At 45.2% G+C, this 15585-nt stretch overlaps 1 protein-coding gene across 1 annotated transcript; it reads left to right on the top strand.

Moving 5' to 3' along the window:
- On the top strand, window positions 1-15179 carry trpm2 (transient receptor potential cation channel, subfamily M, member 2; the record flags this gene model as incomplete). The annotated part of the gene is made up of 33 exons (XM_080478189.1): window positions 1-105; window positions 642-829; window positions 2015-2183; window positions 2287-2467; window positions 2567-2730; window positions 2850-3030; window positions 3154-3215; window positions 3380-3580; window positions 4415-4517; window positions 5234-5355; window positions 6081-6458; window positions 6781-6918; window positions 7005-7134; window positions 7230-7375; window positions 7601-7713; window positions 8322-8420; window positions 8587-8800; window positions 9030-9148; window positions 9223-9355; window positions 9841-10012; window positions 10127-10307; window positions 10437-10618; window positions 11088-11220; window positions 11573-11660; window positions 11847-11931; window positions 12065-12210; window positions 12288-12352; window positions 12649-12678; window positions 12765-12851; window positions 12949-13027; window positions 13103-13204; window positions 14603-14719; window positions 15063-15179. 33 exons carry the CDS (start codon window positions 1-3, stop codon window positions 15177-15179), a joined length of 4530 nt encoding a protein of 1509 aa, XP_080334315.1.
- Window positions 15180-15585: the final 406 nt, after the last annotated feature.

Below are 15585 nucleotides of genomic sequence, written 5' to 3'. Positions count from 1 at the left end.
ATGCTGCCTCAGACTGAAAACAAGGTCCACCCACAGCGAGAGGTGGAGGAGCTGAAGCACCGGAAGGAATCTGGAATCGACGGAGCGGTTTCTTGTTATAGGAAGGTGAGTTTACTGCACGTCTGCCAGGAAACTGACATTTTGTCAGTTGTAAACAAAGCCTGTTTCATTTCTTGGCCTGAACATAGAAATGTTTGAAACTGTTGAAAAATAAATATATGATGACACAATTATACTACAAACAATGTTGTTGACGGAAGAGAAGCTGCTTCTCTGAAACAAGTTGAGGGGAATAAAATAGAATGAAAGCAAGTTTTATAGTTAAATTCCCCTCCCAGCTGTGGTCCAGTACTGCTCAAGATTATATTAGATATGAACTATTCACATCATATATTCTCATAAAACTGCATGCTGTCATTGGATTAAATCTCCTGGATTGATTCATGCCTGGCCCGTCTCTGCTGTCTGTCCTGTGCGATGAGAGTGATGCTCGGTCGGTCGCTCGGGTTTCTGCTCAGCCTCTGACATCACTGATGCAGTGCTGAGAGTGAGCCAGCGCTCACAGCAGCGACTGCAGAGGCTCCTCCGCTCCGTCGGGCCGCCCTCGTCCTCAGTCCGGCTCAGATCCTGATGCTCCGCAGCTCCTCATCGGCACCGGGATGAAGGAGACCGAGTCGGAGCCGCGGCTGGTGCACAGTGTGGCGCTCGGCATGGCCATGCCCGCTCAATCTCTTTCCCTCTCCCCTTCCTTTCAGCGCTACACCTTCACCCACTGGGTCAAAGAAAACATCTCCAGGAAGGAGTGTTGCTTTTTTGAGAAGGACATCAGGTAGGCTGAGCTGCTCCGTCTGTGGCTGAAGTGATGCTGAGAGTTGGAGGAAGTGGTGCTGCTGCTGGATGTGGGGGTTATTCCAGGATCTCTCTATTAACAACTTGCTTCCAGGAATTTGCGGAGGAATTACCTCCATTAAGCAGGACATATGAGACTGTTGGGTGCTGTGTTTCCTTGATTTTCAGGCTCTTTTATTAGTGAATGTTGTCGTTTCCTGTCATGAATTGAAACAAATCAATTCATTTACTTGGTTTCTAGGTTGGCTCTGCTGGTGCTGACAGGCAGCTCAGAGCCGGGGTCTCAAACTCGTTTTAAGGGCCACATGCAGCTCAGTGTGACGCTGATAGGACAAGACGGCACAGCTTACATATAACAAATCTAAATGTTCTGAACTGTCCGGGCCCGAGTTATAGGCCAAGTAAATTAGGTAAATAGATCACCTCCAAAACACGCAATAAGAGTTTTCAATATGCGTCTGAGTTTGCCTGTCTAAAATGTCTAAAACTATATTTGACCAAAATGCAATTTACACCATGTGATCTCTTTCCAAATAATAAAAAGTCAACACATTATCAGGAGTATGGACACATACTGATCCTGATTGTTACTGACTGATCACATAAAGCGTGCTGAGACGGGCATCAGTGGCGGCCTAAAGGCTGGAATAGTGAGCCTGATTTTGGTCCACAGGTTCAAATCCCACTACTGACAGGTCACCACTGAGCAAGGCCTGCTCTATGCGGATTTAAGGTTGACTATGAATAGGATTGATAAATGCAGAGGGGCAATTTCTCCAAGAGGGGAATTAGAAACTAGTTGTTTATGTCTTCCTAATTAAAGTCAGTTTCTCCCATTAACTTGTGATTGAGTACAAAACAATGTATCAGTACACATATTCATTTCTCTTTAACTCTCTGCAAATAGGATGTGTAGGACTGAAAACACTTCCAGATAAAACTGCAGGCATCGAAGGCAGAAAAAAAAACAAAAACAAAAAGCTATAAAAGCCCCGTGGAGCAGCTAAAAGGCTCCAGTTGATAGAAGTAGTGTCTGCTCAACAGGAATGGTCTCCATGGAGGAATACCACAGCCTGTTTAGTGTGAATTAACACGTGCTTTCAGTTGTCTGTTTGTTTGGTTGTTTTAATCTGTATCTGAGTTTTAGCTTCTATTTCTTTACCAGAGGTGACGCGTGTAAATGCGGCCACCCGAAGAACGAACATGCGGAAGCTGCCATCAAGCCGGAGGACTACGCCGGGGAGTCGTGGAGCAGAGACAGGCACATCCACCAAGCGCCCACTGATGCGTTTGGAGACATCAGCTTTGGTGGTGTGGGACAGAAGTCAGGCAAGGTGACACAACAATCGCTCTCCATTATCAAAACGTTTCTTCTTGAAACCTGCGTTCCTGCATTTCTTCATCCCTGCCTTTGTGTCTGTGTCTGTCCACCGCCAGTACGCCCGAGTGTCCACGGACACGAGCCCGGAGATCCTGTACCGCCTGCTGACTGAGCAGTGGAAGCTTTCCCCTCCCAACCTGCTGATCTCAGTCACCGGAGGAGCCAAGAACTTCTACCTGAAGGCTGGTCTGAAGAATATGTTCCACAGAGGTCTCATCAAAGTGGCCCAGACGACAGGTCAGCCCACCGGAAAACTCTCAGTAAAAAAAACACGTTTTTTTGTGTGTGACGTTGACGAAAACACGCTTCACCCTGGGCCCGCCGTGCTTCACGCAGGAGCGTGGATCATCACCGGGGGCACTCACACCGGAGTCATGAAGCACGTCGGCCAAGCCGTGAGGGATTACGCCCTGAGCAGCTCCATGCACAGCCAGATCGTCGCTATCGGAGTGGCGACGTGGGGAGTGATTCACAACAGGGACGCTTTGGTGCATCCAGAGGTCAGATCAACACATTTACTTGAAGCATATTTCTTTTTGGTTTTTCTTTTTGTCGACGGGATCAATCAAAATGATGACACGCCCGCTCACTGAGACTTTCCATCTCTGCCTCTCCGCAGGGCTGTTTCCCCGCCCATTATTTAATGGACACCAATGGCCAAGGTCGGCTTTCCTGTCTCGACAACAACCATACCCACTTCCTCCTGGTGGATGATGGGACCCATGGGCGTTACGGGGTGGAGATTGAATTACGGAGCCATCTAGAGAAATGCATCTCTGGGAAACGTCTTGGAATCAAAGGTTAAAAATAGTTATTGCAGTATCCTAAAAATCTGAAAAGCCACACCAGATAGCATCTCAAATGTGACTCGTTTTTATCTGTCGCGACTCTCCTGTTGCTGCTTTTGTTGTCTTAACCCGCAGAGAGCGGAGTGACCATCCCTGTGGTGTGTGTGGTTTTGGACGGAGGTCCAGGCACGCTCAATGTGAGTCAGCAGTTTTCCTGCCTCTTCATCTTGGCGCAGCTCTTGAATGTGTGTGTGTGTGTGTGTGTGTGTGTGTGTGTGTGTGTGTGTGTGTGTGTGTGTGTGTGTGTGTGTGTGTGTGTGTGTGTGTGTGTGTGTGACTGGTGTGTTTCCTCCCCTCTCAGACCATCTACAACGCCATGCTGAATGATACGCCGTGTGTGATCTTGGAGGGCTCTGGGAGGATCGCAGATGTAATTGCTCAGGTGTCAGGGATGCCCATTTCCCGCGTCACAATCGGCCTCATCCACCAGCTGATGAAGAAGTTCTTTGGTCAAGAGTGCGAAAACTTCCCCCACCCCAAGATTATAGAGTGGACCAAAAAGGTGCGCAAACGCAGTGATAACTTTAAAAAGCTGCACTTCAGCTTTTGATCTGATCTGTAGCCGGACTGATCCCAGTTCTATTAATTTCACAGATTTTCAGTTCATCACAGTCTGATCTTCACTGCAAATCCTATTTGTTCCCCTTCTGTGAACAATCAGAGCAGTGCTCTCCTCCGCCTGAGAATGGCTAACCTGTTTAGTTTTACTCTAACCTGAACCAATGGGTGAGCCCACAGGGAGCTACATTGGTGTACATACAGTGTGCTGTTAAAGTAACAACATACATTAATGGCCTAATTATAAGGGAATCCACTTGTTCAGCGCATTAAAAACACTAAATTACAGCCTCTGGGCAAGAAAAATGGCCATTCTGAAATTGTTAGTAGTTATTGAGATGCTTTAATTGCAGTAATAAAAGTGAAATTATGATGGCATTACAGTAAAAAGACAAGTGAGTTTCAGTAGGATTCTATATGACTGTATATTTTGTACAAATCTCTCACATAGGTATTGGTGTTTGATTTAAACGGAAATACTGGCCAAGATACAAGAAAAGTAAAAGCTTAAAACGTTTTTTATCTTTGGCAAATCTTTAATACATAATTCTTGCACCTTTGCGGTTCTCTAACACCAATTCTACATCCGGTAAAGCACAGGGAGGAGATTTGGGCCCACTAAAGTTTTCTGAATCCGCATTCTTCGGTGTGCCGATGACATTCAGCTGCGTGCACCACTGACGGCTGTGAATTATCTCCTTTCCAGTGATTTAGTTTGTAAATCTGCAGCCAAGTGACGAAATATCACAAGGTTTGCTGGAGGTGTTTTCTGTTTCAGATTCAGGACATCATCAGGATGCCTCACCTGCTGACAATATTCAGAGTGGGCGAGGACAGTCACGGGGACGTAGACGTGGCCATTCTTCAAGCGTTACTCAAAGGTGAGGATGCAGTATGTATTTGAAACAGAAGGCTGGTTCCTGAAGGCATGCTGCTCAGTATTGACCACGAGGACGGGAAGGCTCGGTGCCAGAGCGGCTCTTAGCAAGTATAACGTTGCTTCTTGGAAAGATTAAGTGGTGGGATTGTGGTATCAGATGCACGGCGATCAGAATCATGAGAGACATTTTCTGCGTCAGTGATTGCTTTTCTTCTCGCAGAGACGCTGATGGCCACTTTGGATCTATTTAGAAACATGGCGTGCTTCGCTCAAACTCATTCCACCTCAAGACGGTCTCGTGAAAGATTCATGAAACCCAATTAGGGCTTAGTGCATATTGTGTATAAAAGAATACTGAGTCCACTAAAACAAAAATCCAGCGCATCACGCCGGACCTTCTCTTAATGTTCAGATCATGATGACTCAGCGTTGGTTTTAGCCGTCTGAGCTCCATTTGAGGAATTAAGAAACATTATCAAGCGGTGCTCCGGCTCACTCAGCAGCTTTGGAACAGTTTCTCACTCAAAACTTGGCTGATGGATCTGCAGTATTTTACAAAGGAGAGCTTCTTCACCCACAACCTGAACTGTGCATCAATGACACAAACCATTTAGTCTATCATTTGTCTTGGGTTCACTGATGTAGGAGCATCCCGCAGGTTTCACAGTTCTGACCAGAGGTAAACGTAAATGAAATAACAACACACCCTCCTCTCAGCCTCAAGACACATCGAGTCTCTGGGAATGGCGAGCTGGAAGAGGCAGCTGGAGCTGGCTATAGGCTGGAATCGAGTGGACATCGCTGAGACTGAGATCTTTACTGAAGAGAGCCAGTGGAAGGTGGGTCAGCCTGCTGCACGCAACTCCAACATCATCCGCCTCAGACGTAGAAAGAAAAGCTCTGAACCAGACTGAATGTCAACACCTGCTTCGTTAACGGTTCCCTTGTTGGCAGCGTTGACGACATAAAACACACGACAATACTCAATATTACTGGTAGATGTTGCTTGTTATTGCTCCTTTTTTTAAATACAAAACTATATAGGCGAGGTTTATAAAGTCAAGTATGTATAGCAATGTTTTTTTCTTTAGTTTGATTGTCTGATGAGCAGTGGTAGCCCTTTCCACAACTGAGGGGCTGCAACATGAACACTTATTTAACTGAAGTAACCACTATTTATTAACTTGCTATTAACTATAGCGAGCGCTGTTTCAATAGAGATGTCTTATAGCATAACTTTACATTTATATTATTTCCCGACCTAACTAACAAACATTACACACTGAGGAAAAAACACCTTTGTACAAATGTATGCCTCTATTACAAATGAAATCTCGTGAAAAAAGTAGATTACTCTTCAGGAAGAAGAGTGCTGGATCATAAAGATTTTATTAGAGGAAATGAGTTTTACATAAAGCATGGAAATCGAATCATAAATCATTTTAAATGTCCTTAAACCACTCTGCCAATCAATTCATAATTTGTATTTAATCCCGTCCTCTGTTTTACCACCACGAGTGTCGGGATGTTAAGTGTCCCATCTTCTACTGTTGCTGTTTTCTAGTCCAGCGACCTCCACTGGGCCATGTTCTCTGCCCTGGTTAGCGACAGGCCTCAGTTTGTGAGTCTGCTGCTGGAGAACGGCGTGAGTCTGTGGGATTTCCTGCTGGAGGAGGAAACCCTGTCTGAGCTCTACAAACAGCTGCCCAACGGCTTCTTCCTTCACAAGCTGGCCAAGCGGGTGCACGGCGCTCACCGCAGCCGGAGGAGGGCGTTCGGCATCAGGGCCAGAACCCGCAGAGGTCAGGGGGAAACCATCTCCCTGACCTTCGTCTCTGACGAAGTGCGCCACCTGCTGGGCAACTTCACTCAGCACCTGTATCCTCCCCCCACCATGACGTACCACTTCAACATGTCTCTGGATGAGACGTCGGTATCAACGGTGAGTATTTTCATTCCCCTCTTTTGAAGCGCTGCCACACATCTATTGGTGTGTTGTGATATGTGGCGCCAAGACGTTAGCAGCGTCAATGAGCCTTAGCCACCTGTGGCCGTGTCACCAGGTCATGATTTTTCATTTGTTTGACCACTTTTGATAAATACAAGAGCTGTAGTTCTGATGACGCTCTGTCTCGGTTCTTTAGACTTCACAATTAGTTGATGATCAAATGACCTCAAGTCCTCATTTCACCACCCATGACCATTTACCTTTACTCTAAACGATATAATTAATACAAGCAACCACTCTTTCACTTTCTCCTCAGCTGTCGAAAATTGATTCAGATTCCCAAACTCCCATCAGAGAGGACAGAGCCGAAGCACACAGGGATCCGGGGAGGGACCTTTTCCTTTGGGCCATCGTCCAGAACAACAAGGGACTGGCTGATATCGCCTGGGAACAGGTCATTAAAAGCATCTCCGCCAACTTTAAAAGCAATCATGGGCGCAATGTGATTTGATCTCCATGCATCTTTCTGTATGTGTGCAGTGTAGAGACTGCATGACCGCTGCCCTGGCTGCCAGTAAGATCCTCAAGACCATGGCCGAAGAGGGAAGTGATGCAGACGAGGGAGAGGCCATGCTGGAGCTCGCTGACCACTATGAGAAGCAAGCCATAGGTGAGATACACTCATAAACAGTGGCTCAACTGACAGTGATCTTACAATCATGGAGTTCATGTCAGGTGTGTGTGTATGTGTGTGTGTGTGTTCAGGTGTGTTCAGTGAGTGCCACACCAATGACGGGGAGCGGGCTCAGAAGCTGCTGGTTCGTGTGTCGCACTCGTGGGGGAAAACCACGTGTCTGCGGCTGGCACTGGAGGCTGACGACAAAAGCTTTGTGGCTCAGTCGGGCGTCCAGGTGGAGAAAACTCCTGTTTTTATTTAGAAAATCTATTATTATTATTATTATTATTATTATTATTATTATTATTATTATTATTATTATTATTACACTAGATTTTGATACACATGAATGAGTCAAGTCAACATTAACTGCTGCAATATATTTGAATTGAGACAAGTTGTTGCCGAACCCTGTTTCTGCAGATCCCCTCTTCAATCTTTCATTTGCCGACACTTTCAGGCTCTTCTGACTCAGATCTGGTGCGGGGAGCTTTCAGTGGACAACCCTGTGTGGAGAGTGCTGCTCTGCATGGTCTTCTTTCCTCTCATCTACACCGGCTTCCTGGTGTTCAGGTGGGTTTCTGATGAGAGTTCATTCATCCTCTATATAAAATGTAAGTTACACTTTTCCACTTTAGGTGGCTGACGTGAGTCACATCAGTCCGAATCTCAGTTTGGTCATTTTCTCGAGTTCCAGCTTGATGTTTAGTGTTTATTATGGAATCTACCACTTTCAATCTCTTTCACAAGGGCGACCTGGCCAAGAGGCCGGCAGCACATGTCACATCGTCATATTTAAAACCAACAAATTTGACAACAAAATTATTAAATGCAGATTTTTTATAGGCAATTTGAAAAGGTAAAATGCAGATTATGTAAACAGATTGGAATAATTATATGATAATATTAATAATTCATGTCGACTCCGTCCACATTACTTACCCATCAGCTTTACAAAGACTCATTCGGCGAGTCTGAAGCTGTTACTAAGAGATTATTACAGTTGGTGAATCGTATGAAATCCACTATCTGCATCCCACTTTCTGTTGCTTTTTGACACCATCTTCCAACATCTTGATTTAAATCTGTGAATGTAGTTGAATCTGAATGAATGACCTCTTCTCTGCACTTTGCGCAGCATCATCCCGGTTGGTTAACAGTGTTACTGTGATTCTCTCTAGGCGTGATGAGCTCATTCATAAAGATGCTGCCAAAAACAAGGAGATGAAGACGGTGGAGTCCGTGACAGGGAGCACACTTCGAACTAATGCTCGTGTCCCGTAAGTTGACACAGATTCTACCAGGCTGCTTCAGCCCATGTGAGACTCAGTCGATACCATTGAATTACCTCACTGCAGTGGTTAGGGAATGTAAGAGTTTGTTTAATACGCCGAGCATGTGAAATAATCAGGTTGTGCGTTTTATCTGTGACCTTCCTGTCCACAGCCTGCAGCGACTGAAGCCTCTGGGTCGCTGGTCCAAGCTGGTGGGCCTGTACAACTCCCCACAGGTCAAGTTTTATGGGAATATTGTGTTTTATTTCGCCTTCCTCTTCCTGTTTGCTGTGGTGCTGATGATTGACTTCCAAGACCTCCCGTCTGTTGGAGAGCTGCTGCTCTACATCTGGCTGTTCTCTCTGGTGTGTGAGGAGGTCAGACAGGTGAGGCACAGCAGAGCGCACACACACACACACACAAATAGCAGGAAATCTTAAATCAGCAGGACAGTGACCCTGAACATGAGATTGGATATTTTTTGAGCATCTACTATAAGGATAGAAAGTCATTAAAGCTGGACTCAACAAACCAGTGTCACTGATTAAAGAATCACAGTCTAATTTTACATTATGAATATGTTAAAATTCACAACATTTGTCTCCTCTGTCTCAGCTGTTTCACGACCCTGACGGTTTTGGGTTTCGGAAGAAAGCCCGGATGTACATCAAGGAGCTGTGGAACATTTTAGACGTGCTGTCCATCATCCTTTTTGTAATAGGCCTCGTGTTTAGGTACGTTTTCTGTTGCTAAAACCTTCTGCAACCCACCAGTTTATCTCTGAACCACCGGGGCTTTCCTCCCTCAGGCTGACAAAAGGGCTGTTCTATGCGGGTAAAGTCGTCCTCTGCATCGACTTCGTGGTTTTCTGCCTCCGTCTCATGGCCATCTTCACCATCAGTCGGACTCTGGGACCCAAAATCATCATCGTCAGGAGGATGGTGAGAGAGTACCCCTCACATCAAGCAAATGATGTAGTAGTTCTTAAAGTGTGGATTAGTGCAGGAGCAGGGTCAATATTCAAATAGTTTTTCCTTTTAAAATAGTCGTTATAATATTGTCTTTGCCGGAATTTGTTGTAATCGGAATGGAGAGAATTTATAATGCTAAAAACAAGCTATAGTACAAAGCTCCTGGTGTGATGACAGCTGCAGATGCTTTTTATTGTCTCTGGATCAGTACAGCTTTGTACAATTATGCAATATAGTGTGAAAGAAACTAAGAAATCTTGCATTGAAATGTAGAGTACGACTTGTGGCATGCAGATCCAAGTGGTTAAAACAGCTCATCAGTGTAATACAGTTGCCTGATGTTGATATTTGTATATGGAGCTGTGACTCAGCTGGTAGAACGGGCCCATTTAAGTCAATTTACTGGTTGGAGATGCGTCCTACTCTTCCGTGACTCTTGTCTTGGTTCCCTCCAGATGATGGACATGTTCTTCTTCATGTTTCTGCTGAGTATCTGGGTGGTGGCGTACGGCGTGGCCAAACAGGGCATACTCATCCACAACGACAACCGGCTGGCCTGGATTGTCCGCGGGGCAGTTTACGAGCCGTACCGCATCATATTTGGAGATTTCCCCACCAACATCGATTGTGAGTGGAGATAAAGAAAAGCTCTACTCTCTTGATATATGGACACACTTGGGAAGTTTTGGTCTCAGAAAACACGACAATCTGATAATGAAGATAATGTCCTGACCTTTGCAGATGCCGCCTTCGACATCGACAGCTGCACCATGAACGGCTCAGACCCTCTGAAGCCCAAGTGTCCTGTGCTCAATGAGAATAACACGCCCGCCTTCCCTGAGTGGCTCACCATCATCATGCTTTGTATTTACTTACTCTTTGCCAACATCCTGCTGCTCAACCTGCTAATAGCAATTTTCAAGTGATTACCCCTGCACATTGATACACTCACTTCCAATCCGTTTTGGCTAAATATTCTTTTTTCTTGTTTTCACTCCTTTATAATCACCGTCTCCCGCCATGCCACTTCTTCCCCTGCGTCTCCCAACAGTTTTACCTTCCAGGAGGTCCAGGACAACACGGACCGAATCTGGAAGTTTCAGAGATATGAGCTGATAAAGGAGTACCACAGTCGTCCAGCGGCTCCTCCGCCCTTCATCATCTTCAGTCATCTCCACCTCTTCATCCGGGGCGTGGTGCTCCGAAAGCCTCCTATCGTATACAAAGAATTCAGTAAGGAACGAATCACTTCATCCCTGCATATGTGAACAGCACGATATGGTGAAGATGAACTACTCTCAACGTGTTCAGAAAATCTAGTTTTAGTACATTTTTGTTATAATGAAGTTGGGCTGCAACTGGTACATAAATATATACTGATTAACATTACTTCAACGGGCTCCTCTCAATGTGGAGGAGTAGCAGCTTGTTTTATAATTCTTCAGTTCCCACTTGCTTGATATCCTATTGAGTAAAATGTTCCCGACTCCTGGTCAAAGACCATTTCCCCTTCTACAATCCAGGCTGTCATATGTGTGTATCATGTTCATGTTGTCGAGGTCGTACGAATGGCGATGTCAGCACGATAGCCCAGTTTGACCTCGGCTCCTGTTTGTCTGGTTTCTCGCCGTCAGCATATGCATTGTGTGCGCGCAGATTTCAGTTAGTTGGTGATTCGAAAGCGCTCCGTGCTGCTTTTCAGAGAACGAGCTGGCTCAGATAGAGGAGGAGGAGCTGTTGTCCTGGGAGGCCTTGATGAAGGACAGATACCTGCAGTCTGCACAGCAGGAGCAGAGCCAGAGCGTGGAGAGGCGCATCCTGGATACAGCCCAAAAGTACTGCGGGGGAATGTGGATGAGTGTTGATGCATAACGGCTCTGGAGGGTTCGGCTTTCTGCCGTCTCATCATCACAACTCCTATATGACTGATTCACCTGCAGTTTTACTGTGATTTACCGCCTCAAATGGCTCCGACAACAACTAACACATTTTAATCCACTCAAATGAATAATACTTTTAATTGCACAGACAGTAGGAATAAATGTAATCTATTGATTCCTTTAAAAAGTAATGCCACATGAGTCATAGAAAATCTCCCAGTGTGTTGAGAGAACGTGGATGTGAATTCAAGACGACTGTTAAATGAACTGCTTGAGACATTCATGCTCCTCTTGTGTGTTTACCGAGGGTTACCTCCATAAACGACCGGCTGGAGAGAGAAGAGGAAGCAGGCTCCGCTGGCACAGCGATCCGACTGGCCCGACTAGAGGAGCAGGTTGTCACGTGACTTTTTAGTTTGTTGTCACTAAAGTATTTACCAGCATTTGTGAAATTACACCGTCATGCCAGGAGAGCAACACCTGAAAAAAAACAACCAATTAGAGACGACACACTTATTGACATGTATTCCCACGTGTCCCAGTCGTCATTGTCTTCATTAAAATCATTTGCTCTTCATCAGGTCATGCAGTCCAGCAAAGCCCTGCAGTGGATTATTGAAAGTCTGAAATCTCAGGGGTTCTCCGCTAAAGAAACTCAAACACCAGGTCAGTTATTAAATTATCCTGACTCCTATTGGCCACTACTGTGTCTGTCGTTTTTATTTTGTTAACGTATTTTCAATATGTTAACGGGTCAAATCTCTTATTGTTTTCCGTCCACTGACGCTCATTCCTGAAGCCTCAGCCTCGGCTGATGAGACCCCTGACCCTTTGAGGAGCACGTCGGAGAAAGAGGACGGCTTCCATGTGAACTGCCGTCAGTTTCACTACCCCAACACGAAACTCACACGCTTCCCCGTGCCTGAGGAGAAAGTGCCTTGGGAGGTATTTCACAATCGATATCCTGCGTGAATTATCAGCCGCACTTGATGCTCGTTGGATTTATTTTCTGCCTCTTTCAGGTCGGTTTTAGCTCGTACATGCCAACTTATTATGCCTCTGAGGACGGTGACGAACATGTGGATGGGTACGTCTTTATAGCGAGGAGTTCTTGATGCAACAAGTCAGGATTAGCAGACTGTGATTGGTCCACAGTGATCTGGGAAACGCCGTTTTTGGGTAACTTCCAGTCCCAACCATGGATGGAAATATAATTTCACTTGGGGGGGGGGGGGGGGGCTGTAAAAATAAATGTTGAATTTCTGAGGGGTCCACTAATAGAAAACTACATCTAGAGAATCCACATAGTTTCATAGGCTTACAAATGTGTTTAATATCTCTGCACATATGTACACGCTGTTCATCTGTTCTTTCTCCCCACAGATCAGAACCAGAAGCCTTAAATGATTACAGGTACGACATTAGATGACATACAGAAGACAGTGAATAACACTGACCTTTCAATCCTGACCTGTGGAAATGGATCTCCTCACATTCAGGAACCCGGGCGGGCGGACCGGCATCACAGGACGGGGTGCGCTCAGGCGCTTGGGTCCGAACCTGAATGTGGAGGTTGTGCTCACACGGTAGGGTCGCGTCAGCTCGTCACAGCTTCTGAAAGCGGTGGCGTTGCACCACAGCATTACACGGCGTGATCTTCATTCTTTATATGTTTGTTTTCAGCTGGCGGGACAGTGAGGGGCCTGTTTTGGAGTTCTTGGCATTTTGGGACGACAACCAAGGAACTCTGGCCTTACCGGATGTGAGTCGCATTGTTTGGATGGTTTTTACATTTACACATGAATGCCTCGTTAATGTGTGATTTAAAAATCATCAGGGATGGGCCGACGCTGCTGATCAGCTGCCGGCGACTCTCAAGAGGTCCATGGGAAAGAAGCTGTATGAGACCATAAATGCAAAAGCACCAGAGGGAACAAAGGTAGGTCTGTTTGAAAAGAGGAGCTCTGAAGCAGGTAAAGGAATTATAAAAGGAGTGTGGGTCAAATGAATAAAAGACAATAATGAAGTCAGAAAGACACATGAAGAGTACAATTTGTGAGGAAACCAGAGAGGGGTATATTTATGATTTTTTTTTGCCCCTTTCAACAAGAAATCATGATAAAGAGTTGTAGAACTTCTAAATGAATAATAACTGTATTAAATTATATCAGAGGTCAGGTGCTTTTGAAGTCACTTTAATCACTGCTTGAGGTAGATGGAATTTATTCCCCCTGTGAGAATAATAATTCAAGAGAAGATAGGCTGCACTGACAAGGCAAATTGGACCCTTAACTTGTAACTAAAACTACAAAAAGATGCCACACACTAGGGGACATCCTGGTGTTTTGAAACCGGGAGCTGACCAAGTTCTGATTTGTTGAAGCCTGATTAGATACGAAAGAAAGAAAGTACTTCTATACATGTCAGGTTTATCTGCTGATCTTTTTAATGTTTAATCATGTTCTTCATCCAGGCACTTGGGCACTTATGATGGCGGCATGTTGTCGTTTATGTTCTCTTTTCATTGTTTTTCTTGACTGAGCTGGGATGAATAAAGTTCTCTGAGTCTCACATCAGCTCGATAGTAAGGATGGAACTTTGATCCTGTGCAACGATGATCTCACGGTCGCATGAACCTGCCAATAACTCCAGTACGAGACATGGAGTTTGTACTCCAGCAATCCACTGACAGATCTCTCCTTAGGGAGACAATAAAACATGTTTCAAACATGTTAAATAAGACAAACCATAACAGCAAAATGTACAAAGCTTGTTGCACCAAATAAAAAAAGTACATCTGTGAAATGGAAGAAGTTTATGAAGAAAATAATTGGTTATGTATGGTTATATATGTGTTCCTAACACTAAAACTAAAGGTCAAATCACATTTGAATAACATGAGCTTTCTATTCATTTAACAGTGCAATCTGTGTATGAAGCTGTCTCCGAAAAATGATATAAAAGCTCCACTAACTGGGATAGACGATGATCGAGTTCATAGAAAAATGTGGCTGTTGGAGCTGACGGTTAGCAGTGAGCCACATAACAAAGTTTCATCACATCTACCATCCACTGTATTCAAGAGAAATCAGTGAAGTTCTCAGTTCCAGGAATCTTCATTTTAGAGAAGAATAAAACATTTTTTTCCCATTTTACTTTTAGCATTTTAACAAGAATCTGGGACTTGTTGGGACAAATGAGGTGAAGACGGCATATAAGACCTTAAGACTCAAATAAATTCAGGCTCATATGAACTTCAATTCATATTCTTTTCGTCTGGTTTAAACATCTGAATAACAATGCTTGTGGTTCTGACGTGCTGTGTCCCGGTTTTCAGGTGTTTGAGGGTTACGTGGACGACTGCAGGAACACTGATAATGCCTGGGTTGAAACAATAGTCCTAAACATTCATCTGCCCACAACGAGCCAGGCAACGATGGACATCAACAACATGGTGAGGACATCACAAGCAACCTGCAGCAAACCGTGGTTCAGTCCTTCACTGCTTCAGTGCTCATTACGACATGGTGACTCATTAGGCAATGTGACAACTGACAGGCAAACCGAACAACAATAATTCTCATTCAGCATGTTAGAGGCCGGGATATTCACCCGTGTGGTTTGATCCGTCAGACGAGCTCAAACTGCAGCAGATGTTTCGGGGTCAAATCTCATGTCGAGGTGTTAGAATATACGCATTGCATCACTGTTAAAATAAAAAAGGGGACCTTACAGAATATTGGGCAGGTGGGTCGTGGTGTGTTGGCTGATTGGTTTGTTTACCTCCTGATTCTTAGGTGGTGAGCAGCCATGACGCTCTGCAGTGGCAGGAGGTGAGCGGTAAAGCCAGACTCAGCTCAAACCAAAGAGAATCGCTGCGCCAGGTCGCCGCCTTGCACAACAGGAAGTTCTGATGCTCACACTGCTGCAGCTGCAAACGTGCCTCTCAGTCCACAGGGTGTCCCCTGCCTGTGTGTGTGTGTGTGTGTGTGTGTGTGTGTGTGTGTGTGTGTGTGTGTGTGTGTGTGTGTGTGTGTGTGTGTGTGTGTGTGTGTGTGTGTGTGTGTGTGTGTGTGTGTGTGTGTGTGTGTGTGTGGCCTTCTGTTGATGCTGATTTAGATGAACTGGAATGATTAAAACAGACTGAAGACACTGTGAAGCCATTATGCCTGTAGCTTAGATGGACTGACTGATTACTGTGCTACACGCCTGGTCACACCCTCAGAGACACGTCTGTTACAGTCCACAGCCACCGAATGGAACAATAGAAATAAATAATGTGGAAGCAGTCACGATGTGTCAAGCCCCAACTCCTAACGC

The sequence above is a fragment of the Lipophrys pholis genome (assembly GCF_963383615.2).
Source record: "Lipophrys pholis genome assembly, chromosome: 13".
In the NCBI taxonomy this organism is placed as follows: Eukaryota; Metazoa; Chordata; class Actinopteri; order Blenniiformes; family Blenniidae; genus Lipophrys; species Lipophrys pholis.
This window is presented reverse-complemented; position numbering and strand designations above follow the sequence as displayed.